This window comes from Aphis gossypii, chromosome 3 (assembly GCF_020184175.1).
Source record: "Aphis gossypii isolate Hap1 chromosome 3, ASM2018417v2, whole genome shotgun sequence".
Taxonomy (NCBI): Eukaryota; Metazoa; Arthropoda; class Insecta; order Hemiptera; family Aphididae; genus Aphis; species Aphis gossypii.
Window position 1 is genome coordinate 46,165,317 of NC_065532.1, and position 22,390 is coordinate 46,187,706.

At 27.6% G+C, this 22,390-nt stretch overlaps 2 protein-coding genes across 3 annotated transcripts in view; both read left to right on the forward strand.

The window, feature by feature from the left end:
- Positions 1 to 1,012: 1,012 nt before the first annotated feature.
- Positions 1,013 to 5,223, forward strand: LOC114124550 (transcriptional repressor protein YY1-like). Of its 2 annotated transcripts, none has more exons than XM_027987841.2 (7): positions 1,013 to 1,486; positions 2,844 to 3,010; positions 3,118 to 3,256; positions 3,332 to 3,566; positions 3,632 to 3,801; positions 3,876 to 4,015; positions 4,756 to 5,223. In XM_027987841.2, the coding sequence occupies exons 1-6, from the start codon at positions 1,149 to 1,151 to the stop codon at positions 3,997 to 3,999; spliced, it is 1,173 nt and encodes a 390-aa protein (XP_027843642.1). In that variant the 5' UTR covers positions 1,013 to 1,148; the 3' UTR covers positions 4,000 to 4,015; positions 4,756 to 5,223. The 2 variants fall into 2 exon arrangements, with proteins under 2 accessions (XP_027843642.1, XP_027843640.1); XM_027987839.2 differs by having other exon boundaries at positions 1,017 to 1,486; positions 3,873 to 4,015.
- Positions 5,224 to 9,104: 3,881 nt separating this feature from the next.
- The window catches only part of LOC114124572 (BTB/POZ domain-containing protein 2-like), a 44,311-nt gene continuing 31,025 nt past the window's right edge, over positions 9,105 to 22,390 (forward strand). Inside the window, exon 1 of the mRNA XM_050203009.1 lies at positions 9,105 to 9,448. The gene's annotated coding sequence lies outside the window, so the exon portion shown is untranslated. The remainder of the gene's footprint in view (positions 9,449 to 22,390) is intronic.

Here is a 22,390-nt window from a genome sequence, read left to right on the forward strand (position 1 = left end):
TAACCTGGACGTTTTCAACCAAATGTTTTAAAAATATACTTATAGTTGTATCTTGTATGTGATTTATATTACTGTTTATTTAAGGGTGAATGAAAAGATTCACAATTGTAAGTAATTAGACATAAACTTTTTGTCATGCATGCCCATATTTTTGGAAGAAATGTTATAGTTTCACCTATGTAAGTTTCTAATAAATAATCAGCATAAATTATTGTGAATTTAAGTGGTAATAATTTTACCATAGCGGGTAGATTGGCGGAATTGGGTGATGGCATCAAAGTACACACTCGATAAATTTATAAAATAACCAGGACAGTTTAGTAAAAAAACAATCAAGTAACATTTAAAAGTTTAGAACATAAAAATAATTTTTAAGTACATATGACTTTGATTATTTTCTATGAACTCGTCTTAACTTGGACCCTATAATTTTAAACAACATACCACTCATTTATTAAGTAAATCACTAATATATCAGGTTTGATCACAAATTTATAAAAAATACTGTAAATACATATTTATTAATTTTTCTTAAATTTAAATAAATCTTAAAACTACAGCAATGAATAAAATACTTAGTTAACATCGACGGCCAGAAAAAACTGAACATGAATAGAACCAAGAAAAAATATTGCACTTGATAACCTTATTTAAATTTTGCATTATTTCCTTTCATAATTTCATATATTATTATATTAAAAAATTTGTAAAAATAACTTGACTATGCCTTGACGGCTCTAGAGTCTTAGAGACGTTCTAAATCTAAACTTTTAAATTTCTAATCTATATCCGTGGTTTGCGCTAGTGTGGTTACCACAGTGATGCAAACATTGAAGACAGGCGGTTCACGATCGCGCGGAAGCATTTTGATAACGCCATCGACGGTCATGGACGCGACGCGCAACCGCCTGTTTGGTTGGTGGCACTGTTATCGAATACGTTTTTTTTTGACCGCGCTATGTTCTGCCATCTGTCCGCAAATTACTTTGTTCCCACATTAAATGGCGTCGTTCGACTACCCGTCCGTCTACTCTGACGACCATCTACGCTCACACGCGCACGCTCGACGGTCGCCATTTTCCTCGCGCGTACCTTTGCTCGGACGTGCGTGCGACATATTTTTTGTACTATAAACAATAACAAACAAAATGGCGTCGCCGGCAGATTACATGAAAACATTGAAAACTGAAGTCGACGAAGATGATGAATTGAAATTGAACGAGCAAATACCGGTGGAAATGCCGTGCGAAATCGTCGAGACCGTGGTTGATCAGAACGGCCGGCAAATAATTATGACGCCTGTCCAAGGGCTGACGAAAAACGAGAACACCACTATGCTTCTACAGGGCCATCATCAGCACCAGCACCATAACCAACACCAGCACCACCATCATCAAGATATGGATGATGGTCAGCTCACCTACGTTTACGAGAGTGTCGTACCCCAAGAGCTGTATGCCCAGCCTGAAAGCCCAGGACCGTCCAGGTAAACCGCTTGTACATACTAGACTGGTCAGTAGCCAACGGTTGACTGTTACCATCATCAGAGTTTGTGCTCCAAACTTTTTATGTAGTTCATATAGGATGTGTTTTGATTTCTCTTAATAAAGGTTGTAAAACTACATAATTGAACATTTTCACGCTACATCAAGTTCCGATGTTGAGGTCCCATGTAGGTCTTCTATGATCAAACTAAAATGTTATGTATTAAGATTTCAATATTTCATATTTACAACATTTTTATCAATGTACTTAAATATGAAATTGTATTCAGTACATCCCTCTGTCCACTATTATCAATATTTACTTATGTTTATTTGTGAATTATAGCTTGTGTTTACACTAATACATCATTGATTGATTTAAAATAACAATTCTAAAATACACTCTAATTAAAAGATAATAGTTTTTGTTATTAATCTTTGAATTGATTATAAATGAGAATTTTAGTTTTAGTATTATGTTGTTTGTTCAACAGTGTAGGGCAAAACTAATTTTTTTTAATGATTATGATACGTTATATAAGTTAGGAGATACCTACCTCTATATTATATTGTTAACTTCAAAGACATTTAACATTTTTAACCTTTGTTATGTGCTTCTTATTTTATGTATAATGGATAATCATAAATTATTAAACAGACAGTATCATTTATTACAATTTTTGAAATGACAATATTGATTTTTTATTTAAAATTAGGTAGACTTCACAACTATGGTTCTAAAATTAAGTATAGTTTTTGGTATGAAATGATTTGGTACTACTTTACCTTAAATAATGGAAAAATATTAAATAGATTAATTGATGGTATAACAGAAAAAACAAATTGATGTAAAAACTATAAGTTTGTTGTATGAAAACTTATTCTTAACAACTTTTTTTTAATTTTTATTATTATCTTAGATAGGTATTATATAAATACTGTTAATCATAATATATTAAAAAAAAGTTATACATAACATTATATTTTGTCAGCTATTTTTATTTTACACATATATTATCATTAACTATATATAACTACATTTCATTCTTATATTTTTGTAGGATACCCATCTTTTGATGAACTGTAAGATAAAAATATATTTATGATTAAATTTGAAATGCATGAGAAAATGCCCCCATTCGTTTTACATACTCAATGTTTTAAAATGTGTAACTTATAAACTTCTTATGTTTGATTTATGTATTTGAATAAATAGAAATGTAATTATGTGAAAATTAAGTTAGCATAGTTTACAAATTATACATAAATTAAACAACATGTATTTTGTTTTAAGTAATTTTTAAGGTTGTGAAAGACTAATTAGAAATTGTTGTACATTTTCATTATTAATATTTTTAGGTTTAAGAAAGAAAATACAGAAGACCACTATTTAGCACAATCGCATCCATCACCTCCTGAACCAATACCAATTGGTCGACCAAGAAAATGGGAACAGAAGCAAGTTCAAATTCGAACATTGGAAGGAGAGTTTTCTGTTACTATGTGGGCTTCCGGGACAGATGATGGTATAAATTATTATCACTATAATAATATTATATTATATTATATTATGTTAATTGTTCGATTATTTCAAGATGATCAAAAACTAAAATAATTCTTTATCATAATATAGATTACATTTTAGAAGAGGTTAGCAACCCTGAACCTGATCCTGATCCTGATTATGAAGAATATATGACTGAGCAAACAATTTCTGAAGAAATACCTCAAATAAACCTTAGTGATCCAAAACAACTCTCAGACTTTGCGAGGTATGTTCAATTAAAATTTAATATCTAAATTTTTTGTTCATACTAGTTAATCTTATGATGTTATGACATTTATAGACCTGGTCATAAGTCAAAAGCAAAAAAATCTTATAGTTCAGAAATGATGGACCGCACTATTGCATGCCCTAACAAAAACTGCTCAAAAATGTTTCGCGATAACTCAGCTATGCGAAAGCATTTGCATACTCATGGACCACGTGTTCATGTGTGTGCAGAGTGTGGTAAGGCATTTGTTGAAAGTTCAAAACTTAAACGTCATCAATTAGTACATACTGGCGAAAAACCTTTTCAGGTATATAAGACATAATTTAAATAAACCTATTATTCATTTATTAATTGAACTACATACTTTTTCAGTGTACTTTTGAAGGTTGTGGTAAGAGGTTTTCATTAGACTTCAATCTCAGAACACATGTGAGGATACATACAGGTGACCGACCATATGTGTGTCCATTTGATGCATGCAATAAAAAGTTTGCCCAATCAACTAACTTGAAGTCTCATATATTAACACATGCAAAAGCAAAGTATGTATTGAACTATTAATTTGTGTATAATATATAGCTAAATGTAAAGACTGACAAAAATTATTTTATAGTAGACATATGTCACGACCAAGACCAAATCGGTCAATAAGCCAGGTACCAGATGATCTAAATCAACAGTATGTTAATGTTGAAATACCCGATGTTGATCATCAGCATTTTATTGTTTATGCTGAATAATATCTATAATATAACAGTAAGTTACAACTTCATAATTAAAATTATAGTTTTGTGTTCTTTTTTTTATTTTTATCATTTATTAATTTAATTGAAGACATTGAAAATAATATATAATTAATACGTTTTTTCAATTACGCATTGAAAAATAAATATTACATTATAAGTATATAACCAAAAAATATACTTATTTAATAAATAACTAACTAATATGCAATTGTTACTGATTATAAATTACAAATACTACAATAATGTTAATCCAATATCATACTTCTCTTATTAATCTATAGGTAAAATCAGTTTTTTTAAGTTGTGTAGTCATTAAAATACACAGTTCTCATTTAAGAAATAGGAAATGTATACTGCAAGATGTTGATGAATTTTAAAGATAATATTATGTTTTTATCTATACTGGTTGTGACAGCCAAATCCATTGTCTTAGTGAAAACACTAAAATTTAATATATCTTATGATCAGCATATCAGGTTTTTTCATAAATTATGCTACTAATTTACTACACAAAATAGTGTATATGTTTAAAATAAATATTTGTTTCAAATCCTAATAATAACTTAAAATGTTTAATTTTTATTATTATTATTATTATTATTAGTTTTTATAATAAATTTAACAAAAAAAATTGACATCATAATATTGCAAATAGTTGTCGTTTTATTAATGTCAATTAGATAAATATAAACTATTTGCTTATATTCAAATATTAGAATTGTAATATTTTGGTTATTATACATTTTTCAGGTGTAACGTGATGATAATTAGTACCTCAAAACACGTGACTGAAATCAAAACCTACTCTAAGAGCAAATATGTAATGCAGAATTTTGTACATATCTACTAAGTAATAAGTAAATTTAGACACATAAAATACCTATTTTAAAAATCCTTCTCATTGAATGATCATGTTGGTAATTGATATGTTAATAATTAATTAAAAAAAAAAAAATTATAAATTGTTTTTTATAATATATACTTACAACTTTTTAGTTGTTTAAATAAGACTGCAAAGATAATAGAGAGCAAATAATGTGAGGTTAAGTTTAATTTCTCTTTTTTTAACTTATATTAAGACACTTAATTTATATGGCTTTTTTAAGTGATCATTTTAGATAATCATTTATGTATATTATGTATGTAATATATTTATATTTTTGAATGTAAAGATAAATTGATATATTATATTTTATTATATGTATTGTATAATATTTATTATTTTGTTGTGTCTTATCATGTCTAAAAAAAGTTATATTCTAAACTACAAATTGTAGTAGAATGTGAATACTAAATATTATATTTATAAATTTTAATAATTACTTCTATTTTCACAAAATTAAGTATTTTAATAAACTAACTACTGGATTAAAATACTCTAGTGATAAAAGTATTACATAATACAAATTAAGAATTTTTCTTAATAAAAATAAAATTTAGATATAAAAATATTTAAGGTGCAAACATTTTTGATAACATCTTAGAATATGTAATAAGGAAATACTTAATATTTTTAATTAGTTGAATAATTTTTAAACAACTACAAATAGGTATATTATTAGTATAATATTAATCAAAAGCTTTAGTGTAGTAAAATTACTTTCTGTTAAATAAGTATTACTGTGTAAAGAAGCTGAGTGACTGGAGTTTTAATAAAATATCTCTATATGTTGGTTACAAATCACAATAAATTGATGGTCCGCGCTAGGCACAACAAAATACATTTTTTGAAACATAATCAGAGACATCCTATTTAAGGTTACAAAAGTTATGATTAGTAATATATAAGGTACCTAAAGGGTATAAATTTAATGTACTTGTTAAAAAATTGCATTTAAAATTCTTAAAAATTTAAAAAAAAACTAAAAAGTAAATAAGTTAACATTCATGGATTCAGTTCCTCGATACAAAGATGATGTTATCATAATATAACTAATTGTAATACTAATTTTGTAATTAAAAAGTTAAATTGTCAATATATACTTTAAAGATTAAGTAAATTAAATTTAAGATGATAAATCTTAAAAGATTTTCCCCCATTTATATAAAAATAAAAGTTAAAATATTAATTGATTGTACAAATAAATCTATTTTTTTCGAGGTCAGTACCTAAAGTAAAAAATAAAAAACGAGTGTTATCCTCAAACTAATTTTTAGGTACTTACTTAAAATAAGATCTTTTTCATCAATTAATTTTTTTTTTATATATTATTGCATAAATTACCATAACCATATTATGATAAAGTTATATATTTTTTTATGGAGCAATACCTATATCATATTTATTACATATTATGCCCATTTATAAGGTTAGGTACTCAATACAATGATCGGCCATTACTTATATTATAATAAAAATTAAAGACAATTATTATTGTTTACACAAATTTTCAAAATATTTATAGTGATTTAAGTTTTTAAATTTTTTTATAATTCGTTCTTAATATAATGGTTTTCTTGCAAAATTAAGATATTTTTCAGTTAAAATATTTAACAATTACTAAAAATATATTCTGTTTCAATAGTGCAGTATGTAGGTACTTAATATAATATATTATAAATAGCAGAATAGCTGCTAGCAATGGTAGTCACTATGGCATTATTTACTAAATGAAATCATAAAAAAAAAAAAATCACATAAAAGTTTTTTGGGGACTTGAAGATTGCTGTCAGCCGATTGCTTACACAACATTGACGAAAAAAAATAATAAAATGTATGTATGTCGATAGCGCGGCCTTTTTAAAACAGACGAACATCGCCGCTGTAATGAGAGTATTGATTTTGCCCACGTAGCCGGCGCAATAACTTTAACCGTACAGCCGTCCGGCAAGTGGTGGCGACTTAAGGTCACGAAATAAAAACGACTGAGAAATCCCAAAGGTCAGAAAATGCTAGTTTGTATACGCATATTATTAATAACAACATAACCTTTACAGGTATTATGTTTTGGTAGGTACATGTTGTCCGTATACGGTGCTGCTTTGCCGTAGAATTTTGTCATAAAATCTTATGTGTGTGTTAGAATTACTTATAAACAATATCAGTTAATTATATCCCATAGATTTATTATGGCATCACCAACGATTATTTAACGTTCAGCAAGGTACGCTATTTTTCGTAAAGCCAATGGTGTAAAAATGCGAGTGCAGGGAATAGACATTTCTGCTCTAAGTCTAGTGGCCTTTCTGAATAGGAACTGTTTTTTTGGTCATTAACAAAAAATATTTGTTAAAATTTAAAAATTAAAAAAATCATAAGAGAAGTAGAATTCATGGGTGTTACGCAGATTATTGAGTTTTGACAACTATGAACTATATTTGTGAATTTAAAAACTCGTTAAGTAAAACTTAAACTTCTGTTATAACTTTCGTATACCTATATAAAATACACCATTAAAGACATAAACTTACATTTATTCGAAAAAGAGAAGAGCCCTTTAACTTTTTAGCATTTGAGTAATAAGCCAAATAATAGCCCTAAAAAATAGAAACATTAATTTTTAATTATTCTACAAAAATTTGTTTAATTGTGTTTGTGATTGAAATATTATTATTTTAGTAAGAATGTAACCATTATAAGGCATACATAGGTGATAGATAGTATCTATAGTCTATACGCATATCTATTATCTATAATTATGATTATAGAATTTATACGTGTTTACATATTTTTAACGAATAATCGTAGTAATTGTACACTGTAAAAAGTAATCATAACGTATTAATATATTATGTTTTATACAATCGTGTCTAAAATTACTAATATTTTTAGAGTATACTTGTGCATAACTCACGTCTCACGAGTTATAGACAGTTTTTAAACCAAAATATTTTACTATTTTAAGAGCATATAATATAATTTTCAACAAATATAAAAGAAAATTATATTTCCAAAGGCATTTGGTAGTATATCTGTATATATAATCCTTTTTACAAAGTAGGTAAAATTTAATTGGCGTTTTGTTATATCATTCAATGTTATACACTACCATACTATTTTTTTTTTCGTTTATAAACACTGTCGCATTTGCCTGCAGATGATGTAATAGTAGGTATACTAATATAGACTATACCGAAAAAAAAAATACTCAATAACTTTTTAGTTTGATACGTTACGTCGTTATACATCCATCTTCTTATAGTTTACACTATACCTATGCAGCAGATAATGTACCACAATCCACAGCATAATATAATAATAATAATCTTTATGGAAAATTCATTAACAAATAAAAAAATATGACAAAAAAAAAAATACCTTACATATTATACATCAATAAATTAAAAATAACATTTTGAATTTTTATTTTTTATATTTAAGTGCCATTTAAACTTATAAATATATTTTCGCAATATCGTTAATAATAATTATGTTAAATATTTTATTATAAATTATAATGATAATTTGCTCTAATTATTAAACTAATATGCATTATAATGAAAAGTTTAAAGTAGATACTTGGAATATAAGAATAGGCACCTATATATATTATATATACCTACATATTATACAACATTCCTACTACTTAGTTTTAGTTTAAGTACAAATCCAATTTTTCATATTATTATTATTTTCAAAATAAAGTATTCCTCTCTGAAAATCTATACCTTGATGATAATTATGGTAATTTGTTATCATCATCAATAATCAAAAATAATCTGAATATCTGAATTTTTTGCTATCAAAAATTATATTTAAAAAAAATTGTAAGTACGATGTTATTACTTCGCGATTATTTGACATTTGTATGCACATAATATTAATATATATTAATTACCTAAATAGATAGTATACCTTTTTTATTATTTTTGAATTATAACTATACAATATGCATACCTACAAAAACCGATTGGTTTTGAACGAGTACGTCCATAATATGAGTGTTGTACATGAATTTTGTACGTAACCAAAGAGGGGAGGGCGCCATGCATGGGGAAGCGTGTTGGACGGAAAGTCATCGAAACTTTCGTTGCAAGCAGAATTCGCTCGAAGCGCTAGTGCAGCGTCGAGTGTCCTGTATATACACATATCTTCAGGTCGATCAGCCCTGTGTAGTCGCCAACGGGTAGGCTTTATATACTGTATGTATACATATATATTATGTATGAATTGTATTATATGGTAGTTCGTCGTCGCGACATAGTCCGCAACGGGCGGGTAGTCTTGGTTTCTCCTCCCTGTCGGGAAGGGGTCGCGAGCTCCTCGTGAATTTTGTTGGATTTAATAATATAGTGCGGCTGTGATGTAATCGTATTTTGTTGGTTTTTTGTTATTGTCTATTCATTCATCTTTTCTCTGTGATTAATAATACAATATATATATATACAAATAAAAACTCGCGTATTTATTTTTATTATGTTCTCTGTACTTGCGTAAATCCGTACACCCTCGTCGTTGCACCGTTCTATTAGCCAACCATCGTTACCAAATACCAATATTTAGGTGGGTACATACACGCAATAGCATAGCCATCAGATACTCCGCACGCGGGTATGACTGCTTATAATATACCTACATACATAATATATAAGTATTGCGATACGTTTCGCAAATGCTAAAACAGTGAAGCGTATTTTGTAATTTTTCAATTTGTATTTGAGTTTTTGGTTCTCAAATATACCTATTACCATTGATTATAAATACTAAGTATTTATAATCAATGACTATTGCTAATATTATACTATACAACACCTATAGGTGTATACAAAATTATACAGCGAGTGTAATATATTTTATTATATTGACATGTTATATTGTTAGTTGTTACTTTGTATGAAATCTAATATAGTCACTATACAGACTATACAGCATGCCATTTCATACAGCTTATACTTTCATATTGATATTTACCAGGTATAGTAGACAGTAGAAGATATAAAAATATTATTATACTATATAATACCAATACCTAATATACAGCGTTTATAAATATATATACGTAGGTGACTACGTAAGCACCATAACATAAATTTATTAAAGGCATAACTATATTTATCGTATAATAATATTATGACATCTGGATCTCATATGCAGTTTTAAAATTTATTTTTAGGGAGTTCGGGGAGGATTTTGCCAACTTCAAAGAATAAAATCTGTCGACTATGTACTTACTATACATAGAATATAAATATTACCTATTTAATATTATAATAATAATTATAGCTGAGTTCGGGATACATTTAAGGCATACGTGATACATAATATAAAATTACCTAACAATTTATTTTTAAACAAATAAAATTGATACGTAGTAAGTAGGAACCTACTAGTTTTTAAATGTCCCTGTTTTGTTATCATAATCTTTGTTGATAAAAAAATATACAGATATAGCTTAATTTTGAATACTAAATTTATACAAATGCATTTGTCTTAGCATTTTTAAATTTAACAAAACAATTATTATTTGATTTTGTTCTATTAAATCCAGGCATTAAAAAATACATATTAGTGTATTACTGTAATGATAATTATATAATAGATGTTGTAGGCTACGCTTAAAATAATAAAAATAATTATTGACCTATAGGCTATAATGTATAATAAATAATATAGACCTATAACTTCTAGAATACCTATTTAATAATGTATAATGTATAATAATTAATAAGTGACATAGTAAGTATAAAATATTTGAATTAGTATCACAGTTTTAAGAAAATATAAAAAAGAGTAACTAATGTAGTAACGTAGTATTTAAATTCAATATTTTACTCTTTTTTGCTGGGTTTTTATATCATAGAATGTTGAATTAGCCTATGTGCCGGTGCTGACGTAAAATTTGAAACCTCTCACGAAGCCAACAAGTATCCTAGAAAAACCTAGCAAATTCGTTTGAATAATTAAACACATGTATTTTTTGTGATCAGACAATGTGCCTGTGTGCCTGCTATGATGGCACTGGCATGTTTGTTGATTTGCAAAGTTTAGATGCCCAAGCAAACTTTAAAGATAATTTAGAAAATTCCTAGCTATTTTTTTTTTTTTTTTTTGTACAATATTGCTAGAAAGTGTTAGTGCCAACTTGATAGATAATTAATGATATTCACTGATAGGGCGTAATATATTCTTTCTGTAATTGTGACAATCGATATTTTACAGAGTAATTTAAAAAAAAAAAAATGAGAATTTCTGAAAAAATTCCGATCAGAAATGTGGGTTTCTGATACTCCAGAGGGTTTTCAAATTTTCTCACACAGACCCTTAAAATCCTTATTAATTGTAATACTACGTATAGGTATACAGTATACGAGTGCCTACACAAAACTGTAGCATTGAACATATTATATAAGTATCTTATATCATATAAAGCTATGATTCACGCATGAAGCGTTCAAGCGTGTAAGATTTTATTGAGGGCCCGTCATATAAGGGGTCTATGACCTATGAAGCTGAAAGTTCCTCTACGGAGACGTTATGACCTCAGAATTATATCCAGCCTTACTCCCTCCCTTAAAAATGTTTCATCCCTGAATTTTCATTATGGTCATTGGTCAGACGTGAAATAAAATAAAAAACTAAATTATCACACACGAACGTAAGCCAATCAACAATTACCTGCTAAATATTATTAATATATATTATATTATTGTCTTGTAGGGTTCAGCGACGTGTGTGAATGTAAATAATATTATAATATACAATAATATGATCGACGACATTGAGAAGATTTTTAGTATATAATATATATGAGTGTGTGTGTGTGTTTGTGTATTAATGTGTTATGACTATGTGATTACGATGCGTGAGGTGTATTTACGTTGCTATGTACATTATAAATTATAATATATTATGTTTTTCGATGAGTTCACGGGGTCACTCGACCCGACCCTAAGCACTAAGCAATTCGTGGTGACGGTCTGTTTCGTTATTGTATATTATTGGCGTCCTATGATTTTACGACGAGAGTGAAATAAAAAAAAAAAAAAAAATAGAAAATCATCAACAGAATTCGTCGAAAAAAAAGCTTCGAGCTCACATTATCATTTATAACATATTATATAACCATTGTAACCCTAAAGATCAATACTGTAGCCTGTAGGTTACTGCACAAGTTTATATAGATATACCTCCTATACGAACACATCACACGACGGCCGTGTGTCGTGTCGATTTTTTCTCCCTTCGAGTTGTCTCAATCAAATCCGCAATTTTGGCTATCTCGCCATCGAAATCGTGCTATTAGAACCGCGAACAGCTGTCCAATCAAAAATAAATGTGCCTAATCATCGTTATTGTTTTCCGTGGCCCGTCGCGGAATATAAAATATTAATCGCGTACAGCCGCTGCCTTTAACTTTAATTTAAATAAACATAATATTAGGTATACGTGGTATAATAATATTATAATAAAACTATTATTGAATCTGCAATGTAAAAGTTAAGGTGGGACGTGCGATTAATGACCTTTAAATTCCTATAATTCTGTGTTGGATATTGGTTATTGCCTATGTCCTAATACGTATGTTCTCACAATTCATTATAACATGACTAATACGATATAAAAATAAAATACATAGGTAGTATTAGCAAAATAAAAATATAATAAGTGAATAAGTACACTAATGAATACAAAAATATACCTTACATTTATAATATGAAAAATTTTAAATGATTTTAAATATTTTCTAATTTCTGATAAAAACTTGTAACTTGAAAATTTAATTACAAATGACAATATTGCGAATACCGCAACGAGGGTCCACACCAGTACAACTTTACTATTGTAGACTGATTGAGATCTTAAAATTGATTCTGAATATAGTGACGACGGGTAGTTTTTGGACCACAAGATGGCGCTATATGTGGTACTATCATTTTAAAACTGTAGTGATGTTATTCATGTTAATAATCAATGGTACCTACTATTCATAACTATATGGTAACCGTTGTCGGCTCTGAAATCTAAATATCGTAAATTTTATAGTCTGTAGAATGCAGTATTCTGTATTTCTGTACATTATTGATATTCTCGTAGAAGGGAATAAAGATAAGTCTCGTTTTATTTATTGATGAGAATTAATTCAACATAATAATATTATAGGTGTCTGGTATTTATAATATTATATATGTATATAAAATATATAAAAAACGTGTAAAATAAATTGATCCTTCTATTATTTTGAAACTTATTAAGAATTCATTGATTATAAATTGTATTAGCAACAACGGAGGATTTTTGCTTAACTTCCAGAAATTCACATTTGGTATCGTTATGTAGAAACGATTTAGAGAACTAGAGGAGACTCTTCAGTTGATTTATTGTGACAAGTATACGAAATTATTTGAGATTATCCTAATATCGTCATAATATCAGCATTGTGTTTCATTCTGAAATGTTAGGAGATTGATTATACCACTGGTTCACGATTAACAAGAATGCAAGATCTCTCCCTAGTTCGGATTTATAAACAGATATTATTACCTACAATATGTGCCTTAGATGCATACCTACTTCTATTCTAACTTTCTAAGTCAATGTTTAATGTTTTATTAGTTTTATGTACTTATGCCCTATACAAATTCAATTAATTAAACTCAACATTGAATAAAACTTTTTTGACTGAAAATTCTAATGCCCCAGATTATGGTTAATTTTCCCCTCTGCATGGCCTCTAAATTATTAATATATTCGTCAATTATTATTAACAACTAAAATGTTATTTTATTTTAGTGTTATTTATAAAAAGAAACATTTTGTGGACCTCATTTTTAAAATTGGAATGCATTCTGTGTTTCCCTTCCCCCATATATAGTTGTGTCAATCCCTATTCACTATATTATACTACATACTATATACTACCTGATACCTACTACAAGTCTATAATTACAATTTATTCTCCTTATTAGGTCTATATGGTATTACAATTACTACCATAGATCAATATTTACCCATACAATTGTTAAATGGTATTTTATCATAAAATTTATTAAACGACGTTTTTGTGTACTGTTTACTGTTGGTTATACCTCTAATCAGTATAATCTCTATTATATTAGGACTTGAGACTCCAGTTTCAGTAAGATAAAAAGTGCAGATCTACAACTACTGAGACATCAAGCAAATTGAATATAATGGGTTAGGGATGACATATTATACTGTTAAGACACTGTTTTTCAAAATCTCTTATGAGTGGTTGTTCGCGGTAGGTCAAGACTATTATAGAAATTAGAAGGGTATTTTTGAATTTTGAAGCGGGCCGACCGCGTCGGCGATACTCGGCGCCGGTACCAATATAGCTGCTATATAATACAATACCTATCATTTGAACAATTGTTGAATTTTAAATTGTCATGCTTCCCTATACCAGGCTGATCAATGTCTATTGTTAAATATCATAATATTGTAGAATTTGTGGAATCAATAAAGTTTCAGGTAAAATGAAAATTATATTAGTTTGCTGTAGGAATATAATATTATATTATATTATACATTCGGATGCTCAACTCGTTGTTACTTATAATTTTTATCATGTAGCTGATAAAGATTAAAATATATATATTATCTTAGTCTTTACCTTGATTTATTATTTTACTTTCAATGTAGTAGTGGAGAATAGACTTTTTATATGCACTACAGCAACAGCAGGAAGAATTAATTATTTCTCAAAACAATATTTACTATAGTGTAGTAATAGAAAATAGGTATGCTTAATTATAGACAATATTAATATGTATAAGTTAAAAGTACCTATGTATGTATCAAAAAGTGATGTACTTCATCTGCACTATCGTTTTTTTTAAGTTTCTAAAAAAAAACTAATGAAAAACTTTATTTTTATATATTTGTAAAGGTTTTTATCCGAGAAAAATGGTGTAATTTTTCAATTTTTGAATGTTTCATGTTAGGTAATATAAATTATAATTTATTTATTACCTATAAATATATTGAACTACCATAAAATAACTAAAATAGTTATTTTCGTTAAATATCCTATTTTGACAAAATTTGAACGTATTACTTATCTAATATCTACCTATCAATATTACAAATTTTTTTATAAATTTGTTTGCGATATTAATTGTCGGTTATATTCTTTAATTATTCTATTTCTACATAGGTATTATACACGATTTACAGAATATTATGTTTGTTATATTATGTTGTCAAAGAATATTGTAAACGTACAAACACTATACATAATAGGAATTTCTAAAATTATAAATATATAGTATATTATTGAATTTACTATATTACGTATAATAACACTATAACAGCGATTTATTGGGCGTTAATCTATATTTAGATATTTTGTTGAAATTTTTTCATTAATTTATTTTCTTATAAATTGCTGTGTTTTTTCTTCAAATACTAATTATAAATATAATATACTTACCTGAATATTATTCAGGAATATTCTGCCGTGTTAATCAAAAATAGGATATCTCCTCCTCAGTCAACATGATTAATGATTATTGAGAAACATCATCAGCAAATAATATTTTTAACAGTACCTAAATCAAGCCTAAAAATCAAGTTTATACAAAAAATTGATCAAAAACTTGTGCTGATATATCTAATTTTACATCTAGAATTAGTTAAAACACCTTTAATTTCAACTTTTATGAGTTATTTAAGGAGAAAATAGACTATCATAAAATCATAAATGATAAGAGTAAACACAGTGATGACCATGAGACCATATAAATATTCTTAATAATATCAGTTTAGTAAATTACAAAATAATACATCAAATAACTATTATTTTTAATTTATATAATGTGACTAAAGTTTATGATACGTCATAACGTAAGTTTTCCGTTTTAGCGAGAATTTTAAAATGTCAAATGATAAAATAATATAATACCTAAGTGGTAAGGTACCAATCACATATTTTGGTCATGATCAATACTATTTTATACTGCATATTATAAAAGTGGTATAATATTATGTTCATGACAAAATATTGATAATATTATTTTATCATGATTATATTATTATTTATCAAAGATATTGTAATTTTTTGCGTTTTAATCAAATATTAATCTAAACATTAAAACATGAGTTTTTTCGTACAAAAAAATCATTTAGTTACTATTTATAAGTACCTATGTACTGGGTCGGCTTTACTGAACTACTTTAAATCTCTCATCTCGATAACTAAATGTCTAATTATATAAATTATGAGTATAATATATAATCATAAACATATTATGAATAAATCATATAGATACAAGAAAACCTTAATATTTATGAATATAATGCAAATAGTGCGACAGCCCATTCGACAATACAGTCTCTGGTCAGTAGTCAGTATATTTAAATGCAATCGAAAATTTAAGATAATATTAAAATATTGATCGTACCTTTGTAAATTAATTTAAAAATGCACTACAACTTCTCTAATTTATGTTTTAACGTCATAAAGACGTTTTAGTAATTCGATCCGAATGATTTTAATTCAATTGGTATAGGTACGTTGGAATTTAAAAGTAAACAGATTTTATTTTCATGTTTATAGGTATGTTTTTTTCTTTTTCTTTGCATGTTTATAATTTATAGTAGGTAGGTAGTATAGGTAATAACTAATAGTCAATAGGTAGCCTTATACGTATTTTTTTTTTTATCGTAATGGATTCTTAAACGCATTCAAAAATGACGTATTTATTACGAGACCGTTAGAAAGAAATGCACTACACGATATTATTACTGTTTATTAGTGTTTACCTACCATTATGTTGTATTTTTTACAAAAATGGTCGCAAAATGTAAATATTAGTTTGAGATCATAAATTCGAAGCGACCGAAAGAATGCGAATAAATTAACCCAATAACAAACAATTTCGAATATATTGTTTGGTCTGAAAATAACAACGCATAAAGTAAAAGGCCATTTCAAAACTTAATTTAGGTAAAATATATTTTCAAATAAAGAATCATTTAATTCTTATAAGTTATAAGTTTATAACTACCTTCATAAAATAATTTTTATAACAATTAATTTTAAATCAAAATTTGTTCTAATTATAATTTATAATTCATAAGTCATAACTAGAAACGTAAATATAATATATTACATCATAATAATCAAACACTGTTGTCTGTGCCCTCTGTGGCGACGGACGAATTTTATAGAGTGTGTCAGTCATAATTCTAAATATTATATGGATTTATTTGGTCTCAGTTTTTAATTTGGTTGGAAAATTGTGTTCTTACCAGAAAAAATTATTAAAAGTTTATAAAATCATTTATAAGATAAGTGTACATAATATATTAATATGACACTAACATGTAAAAAAATACTATATTTTATCAATTTTATTTTACTTAAAAATTAATAAGTATTTAATCACAATGTATTTTTTGATTAAAATTCTTTAAAACTAAGAACTTAGAGATACAGATATTTCGAAAATAATAACATATCCAATACAAATGTTTCAGTTGTAGAATGCAATACTTTACTATATGAACTTTAATTAATAAGTAATGTTGTGTTTGTGTCTTAAAAAAGTGTTATTTAGTCTCGAAGAACCTTACCTAGAGGTCGGGCTTAACTAGTTTATAATTAGTATAAATTACATCTAATCAACTATAATAATAGTTGTACAACAGCCGTATTATAGATATATTCATTATTCAAATAAATAATAAATAAGTTTTAAACATATTAATACAAAATGCAATGCATATTTTTAGTTTACAAATAATCCTTTAATACCTTGCTAGTTCCTACCTATCGACGTGGTTACTACAACTACATATACTATATACATTATACACACGCAATATGCATTATAATATATTTCAAATCGTTTTAAAATCATTTTAGTTATTATTCAATTTTAAATCAAAAGATGAAAGAAGATAATTTTAGTTTTTATTTATAATTTTTATATCTAAGTATATTTTTCAAAGATCAAAACAGCAGCGGATAGTTATTAGTCATAGGCTCATTTGCCAATATTGTTCAATAAAATTGTTGACTTTATTTCACTTTGGCAACTAAGCAACTTCTGTCTATGCGGTCTATGAGGCATCTAATAAATTTAAATAATATTATTACACACACAAAACTGAATTGTTTCAAGTATCAAAGTAATTAACCATTACATTTTGATTTATGTTGTTTATTAGTTTTATCAGTAAATAATTAATTTTTATATTAGAATAATTATTGCATAGGTATTTGGTGAAATAAATTATTATTATTGGGTATTTGAGGCTTGAGTCTTAATAAAAATAATCATACTATATTTATATATTTATGCGTACCTATAGCGTATTGAAACAAAATTTAATGAATTATGACCAAATTCGATGATTCTTACAAAAACAATTTATGCTCAAATTACCTTTTGTTTTTTTTACTCTAATCATTGTTAGGTTTTTTTAAATTTTTTTTTAAAAATGTTTTCGCTCTATAAAAAAGCGTAATAATATATAATAGAAGGTTTCTCATAAGTGATCGATCATACTGAAATCAAATATCCAGACCATTCAAACGGAAATAGTTGAACTAGATTCAACTACATGGTACCGTGGTTATACACCGTGAGCTAAGAACGTATGAACTTTCTGGTATACCAAAAGCTTATCATGTATATCACAACCAATGACAGAAAAGCATTTTTACGCACGTATGTAGTGGAAACCCGTCTTACATAATTTCAGCTCTAGTTGCGGTTCTGGTTATACCGCTGTACAAGAACTAAGCAAACTATATATAAATGCCATACACTTTGCGTTTAGTGTTTACAATATTTATTAACATTTACTCCGTCGTTTAGCTAACGGACAGCCAGAATTTATCTATTATTAATTGTTAATGTGTGCATTGTTAATGTTTTTCGCTATCGAATTTGCTCAAAGTAACGTTAACTATATTGTACTAGGCCGGCAGTAATTGCGCATCGACCGTGGTTATACTCAGATGCGTTGACCGCTGTATAAATTCGGCAACCACGGTCAATATTGTTCATGGTATACGACACATATACTACACTATATTTATTGCAAAATATACTCATCAAATATTCGCGAATGGATAACCGTTATATTTTTGATTTTGGCCATGGTCTGATGACCATCAGTATTAGTGAAATGCGATAATTTCTGGACTTTTTACTTAGCATCCATTGTAATATCATTCGGTACTCGATTTTTGAATTTTGATAGATATCCTTGTTGTGTCATTATCTGTGAAGAGTATTAATATAGCGACGAGCAGTATGAAAATTGCAAGCGGAATCAGTCTTGTACGTATACTTACAAGCCTCATCAACATCTTTCCAATCTAGAAAAATTCAAATTCCTTTGACCTAAGATCATAGGTTTCTGGCGACGCGTTAAGGTAAGAGTGTAAGACGTACATTATTTCACCTATATTACGGTTTATATTCGTAATTCGTTATTATTTATACCCCTCTTCCTTAGTTTTGTTTGTATGTGCCTAAAATTACCTTAAATAGGTATAATAAATAAAAACGTTCCTACTCGATAACTTAGCGAAAAAAAGGGTGAGCGTGCTTAATAATTATGTGTATAAAATATATTATTATTGTATTATTGCCTATTGGAACCTTATTAATGGAATACATCTGAAAAAGATATATTTGCAGTAAATTAGTAATCGTAATAAAATTTGTCGACCGTCGACCATGAAAAACTACAATGATAACTCTGTCAGAGTCTTGTAGTTATGATTATAATATAATCTACAATATATGTCGTCATATAAATATTAGTATATTACCATACTATATTGTATATAATTAGAACAAAAATTAGTTTATGTAACATTAATATTTTTAGTTATATTAATTATAAGCTCAAGTATGTATTTCCATATACATTAAAATGTCACCCAAGACACATAGGTCATTCACCTCAAGTCTTGCTAAAAATGTCTTTGGGCGGATATCGATATGAGTTGTGAGATCACCTAATATCATTTTCGTGTTTATTATCGTGTTTAATTCCAAGTATAGGTGTAATATATTATTATTATTAATATACGGCGTGTTACAATAACACCCGCTCCTGCCCACTACGAAAACCGCGAGAGGACAGAGTGTAATGTTATTAATAATAATATAATAATAACATATTTGTATGGAAATACGATCGTATTAGATGGATAAAAATGTTCCTAAAAAAACTTCTTCTATACACTACACGCGTGAGCGTGTGTTTTTGTTTGAGTACGAGCACGAATTGTTATTGGGTTCCAGGGAGTAGAACAATTGTTGGCCATCAGAAACCTCGCCCTCAATGGTTTTAAAAAAATGTGCTGATCCCGGACGAAAAATAATAACGAAAATAAATTGTATATATAATACTATAATGAGTACGCGTACTGCACGATCACACGCTTGGTTCACCATCATTTCGGCTGACTTAGGATGAATCCGTCCGGGACTATCTAAAAAAAAAATTTATAAAAAATATCAAAAACTAATAAATGTCGTTCGATGTGTGTAATGTGAATAATGTATAACATATAGTGTATGTATATTTGTCAGCATAGTATACGTGTGTTAACTGTACGAAAAAAAATTATACATAAATGTATGTGTATAAGATATTTTGGGGACATAATGTTTTGAGTGACAAGGTCAATGCGAGGGGTTAGAAAAACGTCGATTTTTTACAATGGGACGTTCTGTTGAAATTCAATAGGTGCAGGGTATATATTTGTGTATAATACATATAGTACAGTTATATAGGACTATTTTACAATCTAGTCAAATCACTCTCGTTTTTTACATGTTTCTTTTATACACAAATACTCCTTTTTTAAATGTCTCAAAAAGGTTTTCTTATTGTCTGCAAAGATGACAGAAAAAACTCTACTCTGAATTTCAGCATATTCCTGCACACATAATACCTTTAAATAGAACGGACAAAATATATATTTTTTATTATGTGTTAATAAAACATTTTAAAAATAACTACACACTACTATTATAATAGATATGATTTATATCTGATTAAGTACTTGTAATAGGACTATAGGCTGTAATAGATAAATATTTTTTTTTAGTTAATTATATATATGCACGTTTAATACGCTAAATTGTATTATTGAACGAATTTAAATTATAAAGTCTGCAGTACATATCAATATCAATTTTATAATAACGGTGATGATCATAAATGCCTTGACTTGCGAGAAATACACCATTACATTTATTAGCACTTTCAATCGTAATTGGAAACACCCGTTAGGTGTAAGACTGCGCATGATATAATATATTTATCCTTGTGTTACACGTTACACCGAGTAATACTTTTAATCACCTTGAACGATTCGACGTGAAAAACAATAACTGTCGCATCATAAATGAACGTCCTTATTATCGTGTACGGTGTACCCAATAGCATAAAATGACTCTACAACAAAAGATCTAAACAAAATATGGAGACGAATAGCTGTATAGCTGTCTAAACATATATATATATTTATATATCAGTATTCCTCGGGGTAAGCGTGATATATAATGTATATACATATAATAATAATACTTCACGTATAGGAAGTTATATTATTGCTACCATAATATATTGGTGTACTTATTTGTCTATTGAGGAAAGAAAAAAATTGTTAGTAATTAAAGCACACGAGCACGCATAGTGGCTTTTCACTGGAAAAACAAAAGATCTAAGTCATTGAATGTATGTTATATAATATATACACACATTGCACACGTATTTTCAACCTGCAAAGCCTCCGGTTGTGTGGATCGTATAAAAGCAAAACCCGGTAGCCAACTAGAACAGCGTGGCAGGGTCCAGATGAATAATTGCTTCAGAACGCGTGTGATGGCGTATAAATTATACATATTTTTTTGTTCGAAAAAAAATAACAAAACATGAAATAATATAACCTGTATACGAATGTCTCTCTGTATATAATTATTATTATACATAATATACGCGACCGCCGGACCACCTGACATTGAGTCCGTTTTCTCTTTCGCCGATAGACGCACCTGCAGTTTGCAGATGTATTATTGAACAGATATCGGGTTCGTGAAGAATGGTAAAAATTACACTCTTGTATGTGATCTGAAGGGTGACTGTCAAATTTCAAGGCAATGTACACACTTATATATAACCGTATGTATAGACTTAAATTCTAAGGGGATGAAATAAAACACCCTAAAATACTTAATCGCGAAGTATAAGAGAATTGTAGTCTTGAGGAATTTGATCAAAATAACGATGTCTTTTTTTTTTTATAAATTTTTCAAAAGTTATTGTGTAAATTTTTCTAAATCATCATTTATATAATAATTGGAATAATGTGTGCTAAGATATTTGATTACTTTCAGTAGACACTGAATTAAAATTACAAATATTATAGAAATATTTAAGACAATTTTATCGAGATAACGAGATATATTATTAAAAGAAATAGTTATGGGACAAAATCACCCTCAGTAT